We start from the raw sequence: 20,530 nt of genomic DNA on the forward strand, positions 1-20,530 counted from the left end.
TGATAATGGAATCAGATGGATGAAAGAGGAAGTTTAAGTTATTTCACATGCCATAGCATTTTCTTACTTTTTCTCCCCCCCTGGAATCATCCATCCACTGTTGGGATTTCCATCTAGTTATAATATTTAATTAGGGATCGTTTTCCCCATCTCGCCAAGGGCTGAGTGAATGACCCCGTTAGGTCAAGCGATCAATGCTTTCCATCTTAAACCTATTAAGTGGGGGATTGATTAGTGGCAAGCACAGAATGCAATGTGTTAAGACCACCAACCAGACAAGCAAACCCAGAGACGAATGTGAAGTCCGCTCTGGCAGTTCAGGGCACCACGTAAATGTCACCAGAAGGAGAGATATTCTTATTGCCTGTGGGAGAAAGCCTGTTATTTGGGTAGAGACACAGGAGAGATTTTTCCAACTTCCACTGAGGTTAATGAGTTCAGTTTTGTATAGGTTTCAGGTAAAGGCAAAGCATTTACATGGAAGTGTATTTTAGGCAGTAAAATGCACAAATCTGAAATTCGAGAGAATGCTGAGCGTTCCAGAAAGAATCTTAGGTTCCTGCTGTTTTGCAAAGTGAGTACAAACTGTGTCGAGTCGAGCTGGAGATATTCCTGGTGATATTATTTCATCTGAAGCAGTGAGTGTCTGTGATAGAAGTCAAAAGTTAGGCAAAAACAACAACAACAAAAATACTCCACTCTTAGTGCCTTTTCTTGAATAATAAACTATTAAAATTTTAGAGAACCAGTGTTTCTATTTTCCATGAAGCAAATTATGGGTACAACACATAGTTTATTTTTTATTTTTATTTTTTAATAGATTTTTTTAAAAGATTTTGTTTATTTATATGTGAGAGACCCACATAGAGAGAGAGAGGCAGAGACATAGGCAGAGGGAGAAGCAGGCTCCATGCAGGGAGCCCGACGTACGACTCAATCCTGGATCTCCAGGATCACACCCCGGGCTGAAGGCGGCGCTAAACCACTGAGCCACCTGGGCTGCCCACAGCACATAGTTTAAAATAAGAATTAGGGTGTGCATCTATTTTTCAGATGCTCTTTTTTTTTTTTCTTTAAGTACTCTTGATCAAGGAGTGCATGTTAATCCAGATCCTCTGAAAAGCAGACAGGACAGGATTAGATGAGCAAAGGTTTGTTAGGGGGTATTTGTGAGACCATGGGGAAGGAGCCTGCAGGGCCTGGGGGAGCCATCAGACCACGATGCGTATCTAAGCCATGGTGCATCAGGGCAGGAAGAAAGGAAGGTGGTGAGGAAGCACGTTGGCTGGCAGCATAGTTCAAAGACAGATCCATAAGGCTGTGGGGAAATTCTCAAATCAAAGGACAAATCAGCTGGCAAAGGCATCCTGTGACATCAAGGAACAAACCTGCCTTGGTCTCCCTGCTGCTTTCAGGCACTGGTGGGGAGCAGCTGCAGGAGGCTTAAATTTGGTTCAGATGCAGTGGTCGATTACAGAGCTCAGCAACTGGGCTCCTCAATCAATGATGCCTTCAAAGACCGGCCCAGCACACTTTTACGGCTGCCATGGCTGACTATGGCTTGCTTTTGGCTTCTCATAGTTGGTCAGTGCGTAGGCAGCTAATTTTTATATTCCGGAAGCATGAGTTTTAGTGTTGCTTTGGATTGGGGTACAAACAGTTCATTTGGACGTGCATTAGATGAGAGTTCTTCGTTGACTGTCACTAAACAAACTCTTCATGTAGAGAGGATGACATTTTCTCAGCAGCTCATTGGAGAAAGCCTCCAGGATCAGGCCGGTTTTCTAACTAACCAAGGGAAAAGTGAAAGTAAAGGATACTTAGGTTACCCCTGCGGATTATATGAATCTCATACACAGGGTGCTAGTCTTCTTGAATCCGGCTCCGAATCTCCTACCCATGGGATCATACATTGGACGTGTCTGGATTCTGAGATTTTCCCTAAAGAAGATTTTTGATTCCACGCATCCTTTATGATATGCCCTTTTGAACACAGTAGACGAAAAATGTGGTTCTGTCCCTTAAAGAATCTTTCTTTCTTTGCATTTGGTGAAAAGAAAGTGTTGATTAAATATTTGGGGAGAAATGATGGTTCTCATAGTGGTGATGATGGTAATGATGGTGGTGGGGATGGTGATGGTGATAATGATAATGGAGATGATGATGATGACAATGGTGATGATGCCAGTGGTGATGGTGGTGAGGACAGTAATGGTGATGGTGGTGGTGGTAGTGCTGGTGATGGTGATGATGATAATGGGGATGATGGTAATGGTGACTGGAAAGGGATTGTCCATACATAAGAAGTGGGAATGAGATAAGTAGAAAGCAATAACCAAGATAATTTAGAAAAAAAAAGGAGTAGAATGAAGGAGGGAAGGTCCCACACTTCGAAGTACTGCTTGGCTTGCAGGACAGAGGTGCCTAGCAAGTAATAGCATAAACTGCCCTGTTAATGCTTTTTCTTTTTTTCCTAGTGTTTGGGCTTCTTACTTTTCCAAGTGCTACTTACAATCCCCAGATGGTGTTTTATGAAAATTTGTGTTCCAACCTCAAAACCTTCGTGGTCAACACAATCACACATGTTGAAGCAAAGTGCTCATTGGAAATGGAGAATCTCACAATATTCCTTAAGCGACTTACGGAGAGCTTGGACACATGCTCCCTCTTCCCATCCTTCCTAATAGCTTCAGAGTTTTTGGTAACTTGCTCATCTTTGAGTTGACAAGGCTACTCGAGAACCTAGAGAATAGTAGTATAAAGGTGCAGGAAAGGATCTATTTTGATGTACAAATTTGTGAGGTGCATAGGTTTAAATGACTCACATTCCTTTGGTCTATTCAGGATGCTGTAACAAAAATCCCACAGACTGGGTGGCCCAAACAGACATTTGTTTCTCACAGTTCTGGAGGCTGAACGTTGAAGATCAAGATGCTGGCAGATTTGGTGTGGTCAGAACCCACTTCCTGGTTCATAGACGGCCATCTTCTCATCTTCCCATGATGGAACGGGCAAGGGGCTCTCTGGAATCCCTTTTATAAAGATGCTGAACCCATTCACGTGGTGTGCACCCTGATGACCCAATCACCTCCACAAAGCCCTGCCTCCATAACATCACCTTGGGGCTTAGGTTTGAACATAAGAATTTGGACAAAACACATTCAGTCCAGAGTACCCACTGAGCAGCTTCATTCACATGGTTGTAACAATTTTATTATACATCAAACATGTACGTAATATCCTTTTTGGCAAGAAGGAGTGACATCCTCATAAATCATTAATATGTCTAAAGAAATTGCTTCTTTCTCTGACAACAATGATTTCCTCAGACTCTGAGCTGTTCATTTGATGCCTCTTGTATTTTTCAGCATAATCATCTGACAGGACAGCAACACTCCCAGTCACTGATGCCTTTTATTATGCCTGGCTCAACACTGACTATGTCTTTCCTTAGCTAAAAAGAATTTTTTTTTTATTTGCATTTAATCTTTTTTTCAGATTTCTAAGTTTGTAGTAACATTGGCATAATTCATGAGGATCTTAACTGTAGGTTTTCTAGTATGTATGGTTTCTGGTTCCTTCCTGTATATTATAAATATAATAGTGAAAGTTTTCTTAAAATCAGCTATACCTTAAGGTTAGTTATTAGTATACAGTAGGAGTTATTAAAATAAATTAACAGATCCAGCTTGTAGGCCCCAACTCAGCCTTTGAGTATGCACAGAAACTCTTAGGACTCTAGTTCATCATGAGGAAACAAAGGAGGTTTAAGTGGCTGTAGATTCTGGTATTTGAATTAATATTTATCATGGATTTGAATGCAATATCTGCCACGAGACTCAAAATGTACTCATTAAGATCATCCACCTGCTTTATACTTTGAAACATGAAATAATTCCTAAGCAACGAGGGAACACCATAGTCAAAACAGCAACAATTTTGGGGTGCAACAAATGTGAATATCAATCTCAAACTGACCATAGATGAGCTCTGTAGCTTCAAGAACGTATATCAACTCTCTGAATATCTATGGTATCAGATGTTTGAGACACATAATAATGCCAATATGACAAGATGATAAGGATTGAATGTAACTAAGGTGGAAGTAAATATGCAGGTATGAGGCTGGTGCCTATTTAGAAGCTTTTCTTTTTATCGTTGAGATGAAATAGTGACCTCATCATGACCTCATCATGACCTCATCATGTGTATTCTGATGGCAATGAGGAATGGAAAGGCAAACCTACAGCGTTGTCTTTTTTTTTTTTTTTTAAGATTTTTATTTATTTATTCATGACAGACATAGTGAGAGAGAGAGGCAGAGACATAGGCTGAGGGAGAAGCAGGCTCCATGCAGGGAGCCCGATGTGGAACTCAATCCTGGATCCCAGGATCACGCCCTGGGCCAAAGGCAGATGCTCAATCGCTGAGCCACCCAGATGTCCCATCTATAGCATTATCTTAAACACCATTTAAAATGTGAAGGAATTTTAAGGATTTTGGAGGACACGTGCCATCCAAAGGATTCCTTGAAGCTATTCACTAGACGTAAAATGAAGATTGATAACCTCATTGAACACTGGGAACAGATACAGATGAAAATTCTTGCATTTCCTCAATATGTGGAAGAAAGCATGTTGTATGTCCCACGCTGTTGTCTCATTGCATGTGGACTGTGGACAGACTCAATTATTCCATTACACAATCAGAAACCCTTCACCTAGCCTGTGATGATAGTGGGGATGTATTATCTCTTATCAGGTTCCTTCTTTTTCCTTAAGATGCTTCAGGCTAGTTCAACCGATGAAGAAGAGTCTACCATGGGCCACGCTGGGCAAGGCTTTCAGACTGCCCATTGTATAGGGTGAATTTAAGCTCTGAGAGGACCAAATCGAATATTTAGAGCTGAGCTGCAACTTTGGGGTATTCACTCTTACAACCCAATAGATTTCTTTTATATTTCATATATATATATATTTATATATATAATTATGATCTACAGGAAAACCAGCAAAGGCACCTCACTTTTCTGTAGGCAAATCTCAGCTCATGTGCTCCCATGGAATAATCCTCTTTTCATGCAGATGAAGAACACAAGAGGGCACGTATTATGCCCAGTGGGTAGGCTCTCTTTATTATATCATTTAGTAGAAATATACCCTTCTAAGTAGAAATTTTAAAACTTTGACATTTAAGTAGACTCCGAGTAACCGTACACGGCCAAGATGGAATTATGTTCGCATTCATTATGTAGGGATAGAGAAGTGGCATGGAGATATTTGAGAAGCTATAACTGACATGAAATTTACATTAATTAAAAGTGTGAATAATCACTCTAATAAAATTTATCAGGAAATGTGCTGTAGAATAATGATGAGACAAGGATTTTAGAGAAGGTGTCACTCTAACTTTATTTTTAACCAGAATTAACTCAGAATCAGGATGTCTGGTTATATCCTAATAGACTCAATCTTCACTGAGAAGTTTTACACTGAGAAGACTAAACAGTGGTTCTTTGAGGAGGAGACAGTAGGTAGGTATCGCTTCTCATTTTCTTATTATATATATTGTAAATGTTTTTCGACATATACTACTCTATGTATTCTCCTCTACATTTTTAATTCCTGTTAAAAATTGGAAAGAATTTGGGATTCCTGGGTGGCTCAGTGGTTGAGCATCTGCCTTTGGTTCAGGTTATGATCCTGGGGTCCTGGGATCAAGTCCCACATCGGAGCCTGCTTCTCCCTCTGCCTGTGTCTCTGCCTCTCTCTGTGCGTCTCTCATGGATAAATAAAATCTTTTTAAAAATTGGAAAGATTTTGTTTTTATTGGTATTATTAATACCAGATTTCATAAGGTATTAAATATTTTTAAATAATCACAAGTATTTTATCTGAAGAGGATGAAGGGCTGAATCAATCAGTTACTACCTTTTGTGAAAAGATAAACCTGTAAACCTTCTGTAAACTTTGAGGCATTTTAATGGGGATGTGGTTAACATTCTTCATATTTGGAGTTCTACAATCAGTGGTTTGGAATCCACAGTTTTCATATGTTCTTTGTCTTCTGGCATTCGGAGAAACCACCCACAGTGGATGCCAGGCTGAGAGGCAGACTAGAGGCATCCATCTCTGTTCACGTCTGAAACTTACCCAGATAGTATCAAACTGGGTAGTCAGGGAGAAGCTCCTTGTAGAAAGTTCATTGTTACATAAACTCCAATGATCCTCAAATCCTGGTATTCACATCTTTGCAGAATTCTGTCTCATTGAGTGCTGGCGGTCCCAGTGATCCAAAAGAACAGGAAAGAAGTGCTACGGTGTCACTTTCATGATTGGTTCATAAAAGACTTGGATTTCTGTCTTGCTAACCCTCTTTTTAACCTTCAATTTATAGGCTTTGATAAAATAAGTAGCGACTTTTAAGATGGTCACATGGATAAGATATCGGGGCTCTGACAAACTGCTATGAACTGAATGTTTGCATCCCCCACAAGTCCCAATGCGATGGTACTTAAAGTGGGATCTTTGGGAAATAATTAGGTGTAGATGAGGTTGGGGGCCACCATGAGGGTCCAGTGTCCTTATCATAAGAAGAGATTCAGAGCTCTCTCACTTTCTCTTTTTCTCTCTGCATGTGGACGAAGAGGTCACGTGAACACATGGGGAGATAGTGTCCATCTACATGTCCAGAGAAAAGAACTAAGAGTAAAACCCTACCCTTTTGATACCTTGATCTTGGACTTCCCAGTCCCCAGAACTGTAAGAAATAAATGTCTATTACTTGAGCCACTTAGCCTATGGTATCTCGTTATGATGGCCTGACCAGATTACAACACCAAGTAAGACCCTAAATCCAACAACCCAGGAAGAACTTAATTCTGCCAATGGCTTGATTGAGCTTGGCAGTGGCTCTTTATCCAGTCAAGCTTTCATCATTTCTCTTACTTGGCACATTATCCACATTATTGGCAGAAGCCAACCCCTGAGTTTTAAGGAATCTTGTTTGCCCTGTTGAATTCTGGTAGTCACATAGGATTTTTATTTTATCTTATTTTTGTGCCATTCCCTTGAATCTTTAGGTCCAGTGCAGTTGCCAAAAGTTAAGGAATGAATGGGGATAGTTTTGATGCGGGAACAAAACAATGGTGTCCATACGACTATATGCAGAAGACAGGTTGCCTCTAGGGAGGAGCTAGAAGGAGCTGAAACGGCCTAACTGTTGCTAGTGCTAGGAAAGACTTGCTATAGAGGGCAGATCAATAATTCACGATCTTCATCTGAAAAAAAATTATTGTTAATTAAGTCTTTCCAATCAACAAGCAGAGCCATTCATTCACGAGGCTATGAATAAATTCTGGATCAAACTTTTGCAAATAGTGATTTTGCTCCTTTAATCAAACTTACTTCAGTAGGTGATAACACTCAATAAAACATTACATATCTTCCTTTCTTCCTTTGATGTTCTAAATCTCTTGTTCATTATGGAAATAACAAGCTCAAAGCAACGAACTACATGAGAATCCTACAGAACTGAATTACCATGAATAGGCTTAACTCACTTGAGCCCATTAAATAGCAAAGGGGACTCTGTTGGCATTTATATTTCAGTGAGATCTATCCGTGGAGGCCACAAATGTCATCACTGGCATTTAGCAGGAGGATAAGAGGAGATGCTAAGGAGGTGGAAGTGGGCAGTTTCTTTCCATTTCTACTGCAAAAGTCAGAATGAGGAAAGTTGGTCTTAAATTTCAGCAGAAATGACGTAAGTTGGATTTCATTTAAAAATTTGGGATAAAAAAGTTCTCGGTATCTTCATATGGCAGAAACAGAAATCACCCTTTTAACTACGAGTCTACATCAATTAAAAAAAGAAAAAGGGGGGTGGTGCCTGAGTAGTTCAATCGGTTAAGCATCTGCCTTCGGCTTGGGTCATGATCCCAGGGTCCTGGGATCGAGTCCCACCTTGGGCTTCGAGGGAGCCTGCTTCTCCTTCTCCCTGTGTCTGCTGCTCCCTCTGCTTGTGCTCTCCCTGTCAAATAAATAAATAAATACAATATTTTTTAAAAAAGAGAGAAACACACAAACACATGCTATTGCTGCTACTCATCAATACCAAGAGATGTTGAGTGATACATCATTTTTCTCTCACAGAGTTTTAGGTTTCAGAACACACACCAGATAAAGCTGAAAGGAGACTTCGTTCACATTACAAAGCGTTGGTCCAAGAGAAATTGCTGAACATGGTGAAGTCTTATCTGACTGCTCTTCCGTACTTCGTTTCAACCCATGGCCTACAAAGACGATAAGAGGTTGGAAAATAATTGGAGACATTAATTCATATAAGAATACTTTGTCTAGTGCGTTTTCAACTTAAAAGAGCACCAGTAAGGGCAGGCAGTTTCTCAGGAAAGGGTGACTTCTTAATAAGGTAATGCCAGACGTCTATGTCTGAGCAGGGACGCTGGTTCATTTTATGCTACCACCTGGTAGCAAACAGTGTGATCAAAAATACTGCTCCAAAAGAGGTACTGAGTGGAAAGAACCTGCCCATGGCCATTACAATAAGATAAAAGTATTTATGACACATTACTTTCCCATAGGCATGCCTTACTCTGTGGTGGAACCACATTTTACACTGTCGGCTTCTCTCTAAAATAAAGATGCACCAAAAACGGGACATATATTAATAACTCTGCTTTCTCAGCGCATCCGTGATCTGAAAGTCCTGCTGGTGTACATCTTGGAAAGAAAAGAACTTTTGATTTGGGTATGAATATAGTTGTTGGGATTGGAGAGGGACACACAGGTGTAGTTTTCAGCGGTTTGTATTTACTTAACGGTACTCACGTCTACTTAACTCACTTAGTTTCCCTCAAAAAAAAAAAAAAACAAAAAAAAAACAAAACTTAAAATGTAGCAATAAAAAGACAAGTGACCCAATTAAAAAAAAATGAACAAAAAAAAAATGAACAAAGGATCTGAACAGGTGTTCTTTTTTTTTGCCAAAAAGGGGGTGTAAATGGCTATTAAGCACATAAAAAAGATGCTCGACATCGACATCATTAGTCATTAGGGAAATGCAAATGCAAGCCTCAATGAGATTCCACAGCGCAGCCAAGATGTCTAGAATTGAAAAGAAATAAAGTTAAGTACTCAAGAGGTTACGGAGAAGTCAGAACTCTGATACTCTCCTGGTAGATTCCTAAAATGTAAATGTAGATTCCTAAAACATCTAAAATAGGGCCGGTGCTTTGGGAAACAATTTGGCCATCCCTCAAAATATTAAACATGGAGTTGCCCATGACCCAGTGTTATATACGTAGGAGAAATGAAAACATACGGCCACTCAAAAAGTAGCACACAGATGTTCACAGAAGCACTATCCATAATAATTATAAAGAAAAAAGAAGCCCTCGGGACGCCTGGGTGGCTCAGTGGTTGGGCGTCTGCCTTCGGCTCAGAGCGTGATCCCGGAGCCCAGGATCGAGTCCCACGTCGGGCTCCCTGCATGGAGCCTGCTTCTCCCTCTGCCTGTGTCTCTGCCTCTCTCTCTCTGTCTCTCATGAATGAATAAATAAATCTTTAAAAAAAGAAGCCCTCAATGTCCATCAACGGATGAATGCGTGAACCAAATGTGATAGAGCTCTATAATGGGATATTATTCAGTAACGAAAAGGAAGTGAGTCGTGAGACATGCTAAAATATGGATGGACCTTGATCATGTTACGATAAGAAGTCAGGCACAGAAGACCACCTATCGGATGATTCCATTCATACGTAATGTCTAAAATAAGCAAATATGTAGAGACAGCAAGTAGATTAGTGATTTCCAGGGACTGGGGGCACAGAGGGATCGAGATGACTGCTAATGGTACGGAGTTGTCTTAGGGGTGACAAAACCATTACCCCAGTGAATAGTAATGACGGTTGCACAATGCTGTGAACACACTACCATATGCTAAGTGGTATGTCTAAAGAGTGAATTTTAATGCTTTGTGGATTTTACGTCAGTCAAGTCGTTATTTTAAAAAATAATAGGCAGCATTTCACAAAGTGGTAGAAATTAAACAGCACCATGTTTACTTACTTATTTTTTCGTTTCACGTTTTTATTTAAATTCTAGTTAGTTGACCTATAGTGTAGTATTGGTTTCAGAGTAGAATTTAGGGATTCATCACTTAAATATGACACCCAGTGCTCATCCCAACAAGTGCTCTCCTTGATGCCCATCACCCGTCTACCCCATCCAAACAACCAATGGGTCAAAGAAGAAATTAGGAGGGAATTTAGAAACTGTCCTGAGATACCAGAAAATAAAAATGACACGTAGCTCTTATAAGATGCAGAAAAACCAGTACCTGAAGGGACATATTTATAGAGTGAAGGGCCTCCATTAAAAAAGAAAGGTCTTCCAGAGACAAATTAGCTTTACACTTCAAGCAACTAGGAAAAGAAGAACCAACAAAGGCCAACGTCTGCAGAAGGAAGGAGTAATAGAGGTTAGAGCAGACACAAATGACATGGAGAACAGGAAAAAAAAATAGAAAAAGATCAATGAGACTGAGTTGTTTTTTTAAAAAAGAATAAGAGAAATAAAAATGGAGATATTTAAAAAAGATGCCGCTGAAACCAACCATATCATAGTATCCTACTGTGAACGATGGTCTTCCAAAGCATCAGAACATCTACGAAGAGGAGTTAGGAAGCTCCTAGAAGCACACAAACCTACCAAGCTTGCATCATGAAGAAACAGAAAATCTCCGCAGACCAACACATGGTACAGAACGAATCAGGAGTGAAAAAAAACTCCCAAGGAAGAGAAGCTCAAGACTGGACGCCTTCGGTGGTCAATTCTGTTAAGCAGGTAAGAATTACCGCCCATCCTGTCCCATTCCCACAACCGAGGAGGAGAGAACGTGTCCAAACTCATGTTTGACACATGGGTGTCCACCCTGACAAGCCTCCCCGGCCCCCAGGGAGCTCCGGACACCTGCAGAGCCCCGCTGAGCTGTGCAGTCGCATGGCCCAGTCGCTATTCTGCTGAAACCAGTAGCTTCTCAGCCGGTTTACGGGAATCTCTCGATCTGTCCCCAGGATGCCAAGGTCATAGACCGGGTTGCTGTGCACACGTATGATGTCACCTTTCAACTTCCACTCTCTGTGCCCATGCCCTTCACTCAGGACTTCCTTCCGCTCTTAGAAAGGTCCTCACCTCCTCTTCTGTAGACACCTGCCTCCTCCTTGACTTCTTCCCATGCTTCAAGATTCGGGCCCCAAGCGGACCATCACCTGCTCCTGGGCAGTTCTCATCCGAGCGTGCACCCCCTGCACCTGCTTTATTTTGTCACCCCATCCCGTCCCTTCCAGAAGTGCCGTTCTTTCCCCTTATTCCCGTTGTTGACTTTCTGAGCTAAGACGTCAGCTCCTCTCTTGGAAACGGGGCGCGTCTCAGAAGCGAGCAGGAAATCAGGCACATAAAAATCACTGAATAAATATGCCCTGAATAGACCAATTTTAAGAACGGGCTTTCGGGACAAACCATTTAGCACTTCAGGACGTTAAGTCTCCTGAGCTGTAAAAATAAGAACGTGTCATAAAGGATCAGCAGTGTGAATATATTCGAACACAGTACGGAATCACTTTAGCGGTGCCATGAAATGTATTTCATGGTAAAATAGAATTTCGAGTGAAATTTCCAGTGGAAAAGTGTCATAGAAACTTGGCACTGGAGCTTTTACGGATCATGACGTTACATACGATGCAAAACTCTTGTCCCAATCGAGGGCCTCACATCCTATACTTCGCTTCATGTTGAGAATGATAAATTCGTGTGCATATTCCTCTTGTCATCATTTTTTGGAAATAATTACATTTTCCTAAAACCGATGTTACCAGTATCGAATATCATAATTCCCCACTTGTCTGAAAGGAGTGGAAATGTCTCCAGTTTGAGATGCTGCAAATTCCCAGGGTAATATTTTGGAGATTTTTTTTTTTTTTTTTTGGATTCTGTGAACACCAGGGACTCTTCATCTTTAGCTCCAGCTCCACCATCTCGCGGCGGGGCTGGGTGAGCAGGATGGTGCCCGGTGCCCTACGGCAGCTCTGCCCAGGACTGATGGGAAGCCTCGTCCCTCACCTGGCTGCGTCTGCAGGTTGTCAGCCTGGTCTCTAGGCCACGCCACCAGCCATCCCGGTCTCTTGACACAGAGCGGATAGCACCACCTGCTGGGCCACGCACGTGGGTTCGCAGCACACACTGCATTTGTCTCCCTCCCCTTGGGAAAAATATTTTGCTCTATCATGGGGAGTAGACAGGTGCAGAAAAATAGGAACACCTAAATATATCGATAGGATTTGCATCATTTATATGGCTGTGATGACCCTAAAAATCACATGAGGAAGAAAGGAAAAAATCTCTCGGTGATGTGTCCAAGGTAAGCACAGGGGCTGGAAATGGAAACCAGTGTGACATGACAGCGAGGTCTCTCACCTCTCATGAATTTCGGTCTCTCGGTGGGAGAAGACGTGAACAGAGCTTGGGGTTATCGTCCGATTTTCTTCTAATGACGCCTCTTTCAAAGCACTCTGATCAACGTCATAGCAGGGATTTGTCACCATGTAACATGTATATACACATACACATCTGTGTCTATGGGAACGTAGGGTAAAATTCACACGTGTATATTATAAATTATATAATTATATATTATAAATCATATAATATATAATAAATTATATAATTATAAATTATAATATACATTTATTTATATGTATTACATAAAAAGAAATGTGACAAATACGCAGTGTTATGTTTTGCAGATGCTGCAAACACACACGTCTTCTTAACCATACATAATATAGTCCGTGTGTTTGTGTGGACGTCCTTAGACAGTAAAACTATTTTCTAAAGCAAGAAGCAGAGCTGGCCTTTGGTTGTCCTCCAAAAGCTGATAGAGATGTACATCCAACTGCACCGGGGAAAGTTGACCTCGATACTATAACCATTTTACATTTGCACGTAACGGCTTTTATGTTTCTGGCACAACAACACGAAAATGAGACAATTGCCACACTGGGTATGCACTCGTCTCTAACCCAACATTTGTTCTGTCTACGATGGAGGCATAACGCCATGATCCATTGTTCTCTAACCCAGTGCTAATATTAACACACTAACCACGCGTCCCAAGGAGCTTCTTTAATCTTACCTGCGTAGGTTGACATCACTTTGAAATTAAGGACAAAGCTTGTGCTTGTCCTAAGGTCATTCAAGTAGTTTATGAAAAGTAAAAATTTATCCTCAAATACTATGTGTAACATTTACAGGAGTAAATCAGAAAAATATATATACAATTGTTACATTTCAAAAGAAAAGTTTCTATGCCCTACAGGCCTTTTCTCTTCCCGTTACAATTAGTTACAAGTGTATATAAGTAGATGGTGTACATGTGCAGGTGTATGTCGTGTATAGTGTATATGATACAATGTATAAAATTGTATATACAGTATATGCTATATGTATGTGATATTGTATATATCATATATACTATGTGTATTCAATATTGACTATATCATATATACTTCTTTTTTTGTTTTATTTTTAAAGATTTTATTTATTTATTCATGAGAGACAGAGAGAGAGAGAGGCAGAGACACAGGCAGAGGGAGAAGCAGGCTCCACGCAGGGAGCCCGACATGCTACTCGATCCCAGGATCATTATAATATGATGTATGTCATGTGTTATGGTGTATATATACTATATACGTCATTATTTGTATGCAACCATAAATGTATTTATTTTATTTTTTAAAAAAACATTTGTATAGTTCTTACTCTGTGCTAGCTTCTGGTTCTTGACATATATTAACTCATTTCATCTTCAACAACTCCATATGGAGGGTAAAATTATTATTCCCATTTTACAGATGTAGAAATTGAGGTTCTAAGAAATTAATAAATATTAATTAAATTAAATATTTGCCCCAAGGCCAAGAAAGTCAATAAGCAGAAGAGTCAGGACTTAAACCGTGGCAATCTGTCTCCTATTTTGTACTCTGTATATATACAATATATTTAGCCATGAGGGCACCTGGGTGGCTCAGTGGTTAAGCATCTGCCTTTGGATCAGGGCGTGACCCCAGGGTCCTGGGATCAAGTCCCACATCGGGCTCCCTGCATGGAGCCTGCTTCTCCCTCTGCCTGTGTCTCTGCCTCTTTCTGTCTCTCATGAATAAATAAATGAAATCTTTAAAAAAGCCCAATATATTTAGCCATAATAAAATTTTATATATGTAATTATATACATATAAATATATAGTTATGTAGATATAAATATATAAACACAATATATATAGCAATAATAAACTTATATATGTAATTAAATATAAATATTTAAATACTATATATGGATAATAAAATTATCTATACTTATATATGTAACATAAATAAATTATATATAATAATAAAATTGTCTATGATCTATATTTAACAGCCAGTATAATACTAGGATGTGCATGTGTATATATACACACAAACACATACACTCACCACTGGACATGAATATATATTAAGACTTGCTACTGATCAAAAATTTTTAGGAAAATTTCCAATAACTGTGCTCCACAAAAATCTTGGGGAATTGCCAACATCATACATTTTTCAATGTTATCCATTCTTTTTATCTTCCAAAGGACGTTACTAGGATTCCAACATCCCAAGAAGGCATCTGTGTGAGCGTATGTGTGTGGTCATCATGTGGATGCCATTCTAGCAGCTCCTCTTCACCACCACCATTTCCTGCTCTTTTTGTTTGTTTGTTTTGTTTTTGAATATTTAATTTATTTATTCATGAGAGACACAGAGAGAGAGGCAGAGACACAGGCAGAGGGAGAAGCAGGCTCCATGCAGGGAGCCCAACGCGGGACTCAATCTCAGGATCATGCCCTGAGCCGAAGGCAGGTACGCAACCACCTGGGAGCCACCCAGGGCCCCATCTCCTGCTTCTTTTAACATCAGACCCATCATGTCTGAGACACCTCCACCTGCTAACTGCAGCTTTCTCTTTGCTTTAGCTCCTCCCCTATATACAGTTCAGCATGGTTTCCTAAACCTTCTCATGTTCTCTTGTCCCCTATGGGGTATCCTCAGGTCCCTCACATGGTGTCTTCCCCCAGGTGAGATAAGCAAGCACAGTCTTCTGTTTCTCGTGTACCCGCCCAGGACCCAGTGGTGTGCTAGCTACGAAGAAGCCAAGTGAGGAGAGGAAAATGAAAACCACACAAGGCCAGGTTGACAGGCAGAGTTGCTAGAAGCCAGCAAGACAGAGTGGCCACTTTCTTCAAATATGGTCTAGGAACAAACTTGAGAAAGAATCACATTATCCAGGAGCCTTTGAGATTTATAGGAGTCTATAATAAATGCTCAAATCTGCAATTTTGTTTTATCTTTAAGTGGACCGGGGGAGCAGGCAGGTCTAACACTATCCTTGTTAGCAGATAAATGCATGGAAATTAAGTGGCTTGTCTGAAGTCACTTGACCTTCATTCAGCCAGAGCATGAGAAAACTCTAGGTCACTTGCTTCTGGCCCACGGCTCCTGGGTGTTTCACTCATATTGAAACTCATGCTTTGCAGGTTAATTAACAGAAATATAAGTCTTTGCCCTGGCAGGTTGAGTGTAGATTTATTTTCATTGTTGAAAAAGGAAAAGGGCTTTTATTTCACTTATTGATGTATCTCTTGTGACCATGCATTGATAAAAAACTATCCTCCGGTGTTGCCTTTATTTACAATTCTGCAAAAAAAATGTTCGGGGTCTTAACATTGTCGTTAATCTTTAAAATATCTTTAAAAAGACCAGTGAGACCATGAGTTAGTATCATCATCCATTGCAACCAAGAAACACAGCAAATATGCTCCCCGTCTTTGGATTTTTCATGTAGAGCTCGACTGTCAGTAAGGGGTCAATGAGAAGCTACATTTTTTTTTCTTTTTTTCCCCCCTGATTGGCACATTAAGGATCATACTGTCTCTCCCTTCTGCAGCAGCGGACAGGCTAGCCGCTGATTTTCAACCGAAAACATGCATAATAAAAAGGTACATTCTGCAAAGCCATAGTTTTGCAGAAGGACGTATTATTTCATATGATTCCGTCAACTGATGCTCGATACCATATTTTCTTTGCAGCAGACTGGAACAAACACATGATTTCTTTTTCCCCCATTAAAATCTCAGAGGTGCTTGTCCTGACCAGAAACTACATTACGGTTTCTCTTTGGCACACTACGTTAGAGAGTGTTGTTGACAAATGTCCATTCCAATAAATCAACAGCCCCCTCCAATCTGATCCCTCCAGTTGGAAGACGCCTTGCCGGTCCCAGTTGGACTTGTTATAGCCCAGAACAAGGGGCAGAAGCTACCGTGCTTCCCTGTCATTTTGATGCACCCTGGGTCTTATAGGGGAATCTTCAAAAATGTAGGTTAAAACACAATAGGGTTCCTGAAAAATCTACGAGAATGCCTCACATGAAGCTTGCTTCTGAGGCGATTTTGCTATTATTGTTCAAAAGGAAATAAAGATGGGATGTGTTTGGGGGTGAAGACGGAGCACGTGAAGCACCCAGAATAGAGACGTACGCTTGGCTTTGGTGGAAACAGAATATTTAGCAAGAAAGAGTCCCCATGAGAGGTCAAAAAGAAGGGGTGTTGAGCGAATCAGAGGCGCAAAGGACCCCCGATATCCACTTATTTCTAATTTCCTCGCTTACAACCTTCATCCGAGCTCATGATGATAATCTTAATAAAGAGCTTCAGCCACCCTGCAGCTGAGATAAAGCCTAGGGGAAGGCGGGATCGTGGGATGTAGAAACGCCAAAAAAAGGTGGGTGGGCCGTAAACAACTGTTGTGTTTACAACAATGTTTGTCTTTGGTTTTGGAGGTTATCCCAAGGAAAAGGGACGTGGAGACAAGAATTCCTGCGCTCAGAACAGGAAAGTTTAATTAGAAATGTGCCCTTTTCAGAGCCTTCGCTCTCTCTGCTTCATCCGTCCTTCTCCCCAGGCTCTTTGTTTTTTTCCCCCAAATCTGTGTTGTGTTGCCTTTGATTTCATGTTGCTGAGCATGTGCCCAAACCATACCTGGTGTGTCGGTTGAAGCGATCGCTGTGATATTTGCTTATATTGATTCTATCCTGGGCTCATATAATGAACATCAGGCTTCTGATGCTTATTGATAGACATACTGCATGATGTCATTCCAGCATCTCTCTCAGTGGTAGCGGGCAACAGAGCACATCACGGGAAGTGAGAGAATTAAACATGATGTGCTTTATGGTTTGTTGATGGGACGGGAATCCATATTCTGGGACTCTTGGCTCCAAGGTGCCTACAATTTCTACTCTACTATCCATCCCCCCCGCTCCCCCGCGAAATCTCGCCTTCAAAGTTCCCATGACGACAAAGGCAAATGCAGAATTTAATTTTCATGGCTAACAAGGGAAAGCCATCGTTCCTCTAATGTGCCCTCAACACCAACCAGGGTAGCATAATTTTGAAGTCGCACATCATTTCTTAGACTACTGTTTTTTTCTTTTTCTTTTTCTTTTTTTTTTTTTTTATAAAAGGAACATTACCGTGTTTCTAGCGCACACAGATCACCCAACACTCAGATACTTTGGCAAAGAGTTTTGCAGACAGGACGTCAATTGCTATTTCCCCTGGTCACCCCCCATAACCAATTGAAAATGCAATGCTTCAGCTCTCCACGTCACACAATATCTAAACTAACAGAGAGGCACGTCTTAAAATATCAGTCTGTGCCTTATTTCTGCTAGCGGGTCACATACATGTATCTGCGGTTCGAAAGGGATTTGGAAGAACAAGATTAAAACATGGGCTTTGTTGCGTTGTATTTAGGTCTGTGATAAAAAGTGTGGCTGATGGGCACCAATGGTAACCAGATGTCCTGCTAATTTCTTTTTCTTTTTCTTTTTCTTTTTTTCTTTTTGCAGGACTATGCCGGCTCCTGGGATTGGGCCTCTGTCACAGTCTGGAATGCTCTTCCAGGGAAGGAGCTCCCAAAACGGGCACATGGGGTTGATGTCTGCACTCACAGGAGGTAATGGAGCTGTTCTTGGATGCTGCATGTATGTGGAAAGTGGGGGTTCCCCGTGCACTGCCAAGGGGACACCTCAGTCCACTGGGGCTCATGGTGTTATGATAATAACTCCTATTTCACGAGGCACGTGCTGAAGCCACACCCTGTAGGTCACCAGCACACCTGGCTTTGAACGGGCTTCTCTGTCCTTCCTGGGCCTTCAAACGTGGCTTCTTCCAAAAACGGGTGTTTGCAACGCATTTGGGAAACACCTACGGCAGGTCGCGTTTCCTCCTTCTGAGGTTATAAATCACTTACACTGTTTCCCTGTGTCACTCCGGCTCCTTCATGTTCTCTTACCTTCATAGGCCGCGTTTTGTGTTCTGTAGTCATCCATTCGGGGGAGATGCAGCCACGGCAGGTGTCTAAAAATATTAGCTCAGCAAAATGAGATCCCAATGATTAATGGCACGAAAGGAACCTAAAATTGTAAGACAGTGGGTGAAACTGATAAATTACGTTTTTTTTTTTTTGTTTTTTAAATAAAGCAACACTCTACAAAATTGTATACACATCTGAATGTGTGTGTGTAAGTGGGGGCAGGGTGCATATGCAGGGCCGTGTCCATGGGAAAAGAATTCTAAAATTTAAACCTATCCTCAGGGCAGAAAGAGAGAGAGAGGTGATGGGAATGTGTTTTCTTCTTTTATATCTTCCAAAATCCCTACAGGAGACACATATTTCTCTACTAACCGGGTACATTAGAGAATAGAGAAGCACCCGAGAGCAAAACAGATCTTACCGCTGAAGCTTTATAATGCTTCCCATATTTGCAATTAGGTATCATCTGATTTCCCACTTTTTTAAGATTTTATTTTTTATTTATTTATTAGGTATCATCTGATTTCCCACTTTTTTTTTAAGATTTTATTTTTTATTTATTTGAGAGAGCAAGAGACAGAGCACGAGCAAGGAGGAGAGGGAGAAGCAGGCTCCCCGATGAGCAGGGAGCCCAAGGCGGAGCTCAATCCCAGGACCCTGTAATCATGACCTGAGCCCAAGGCAGATGCTTCACCCACTGAGCCACCCAGACGCCCCTAATTTCCCATTTTTTTAAGAGAAATCTTCAGGGGTGTGTATGGTTGTCCCCATCTCCTTCCTACATCAACGGAGGCACTGGGCTCCCAGCTTAGAAGGAAAGGCTTAGAAGATTTTTCTTTTCAGAGCTTCTGCCCACTGGAGCCCCCACTCATTTTTCCCCACCCCCCAGAAGCTCCAAGCCACTCGTATTAGGAGCCACCGACCTCAGACGACAGTAGGAAGACTTTGCTTTGCTACATTCCACCTCTTCCAGCCGCTGCTTCTGCGCTTTGGCCAAACGTCTAAGAACAGGCGGGCTCCCCATGTTCCCGAAAGCCCTTGCATTGAGAAAACACAACTATTTGTAGGTTTTCCAAGTATGCGGATGGTCACTTTATAAAACGGTAGAGTCATAACAGACCTCTCCCTAGAGGTCTATATCCCTATATCCATTTCTTGGTCCCTGTATCCATTTCTTAAAATACAATCATGACAGTCTATGGAGAAATCATTGCTTTGGCTTCTTTAGGAGAGACTAGATCTATGATTTTTTTATTTTTTTTATTTTTTTTCTAATCAGATGGCCCAGAAGAGGGGACATGATGGATGAGAGCATTATTAGGAAGTTCTGAGAAGGAAAAAAGAGCCCTGCCATCTGACTGCTTCAAACTAGTCTGATGAATGGCTCACTCATGGTGGGCCCCCCTAAAAGTGACCCAAGATCTGCATTTATTCCACTTTCTTGGCTGATGCCAAGCGTCGACCGGCTCCGTTCCTCTCACTTCCCGCCTAAAACTTATCAACCTGAAATTATCCCAAAAGCAACCAACCCAGAACACCTTCTTGCTCCCTGCAGCTGCCCTGAAGCCGCTCAAGGTAAGGCCACGTGCTTGTCTAGGCCGTGCGAGCTCCTCACTCACCCAGATGGCTCACTCTTCTCGCACGCATGCCCTGCATTTGCCGCAAAGGACCAAACTCAGGTTGGACGACGGAAGGGCCCCGGCCTGGCTGGCGGCGGTGCTTGCTCAGTGCTGGAGCGTACAGCTGTAGGCCGGCTCTCACTCCTGGCCCCGAGAGGGTGGTCGTATTGCACTTCTCGGATTCCTCTAGCTCCCCAGGAACAGCGTGCCCTGCCCCGCGGGGAACCCGTGCTGGTGACCATCGTGGCTACATCTGGAGCGAGCACCCTAACAGTTGGGAAGCAGCAGGATCTCCACCAGGTTGAGAGGTTGTTGGCAATGGGAAGACTCCAGCCCACACATGCCCGGCAGAAACAGACTCTGCACCCTAGCCCGGCATCCAGCATGTTCCCTGAAATGGCACTGCTCGGGGGATGCTATTAAATATGACA

At 41.7% G+C, this 20,530-nt stretch overlaps 1 protein-coding gene across 1 annotated transcript; it reads left to right on the plus strand.

Annotated features, from left to right (window-relative positions):
• Positions 1 to 14,699: 14,699 nt before the first annotated feature.
• On the plus strand, positions 14,700 to 20,530 carry LOC112652392 (uncharacterized). Its single transcript, XM_035711467.2, has 3 exons — positions 14,700 to 14,964; positions 18,014 to 18,120; positions 19,760 to 20,530. Exon 3 carries the CDS (start codon positions 19,857 to 19,859, stop codon positions 20,520 to 20,522), a length of 666 nt encoding a protein of 221 aa, XP_035567360.1. The 5' UTR covers positions 14,700 to 14,964; positions 18,014 to 18,120; positions 19,760 to 19,856; the 3' UTR covers positions 20,523 to 20,530.

This window comes from Canis lupus, chromosome X, assembly GCF_003254725.2.
Source record: "Canis lupus dingo isolate Sandy chromosome X, ASM325472v2, whole genome shotgun sequence".
Classification (NCBI taxonomy): Eukaryota; Metazoa; Chordata; class Mammalia; order Carnivora; family Canidae; genus Canis; species Canis lupus.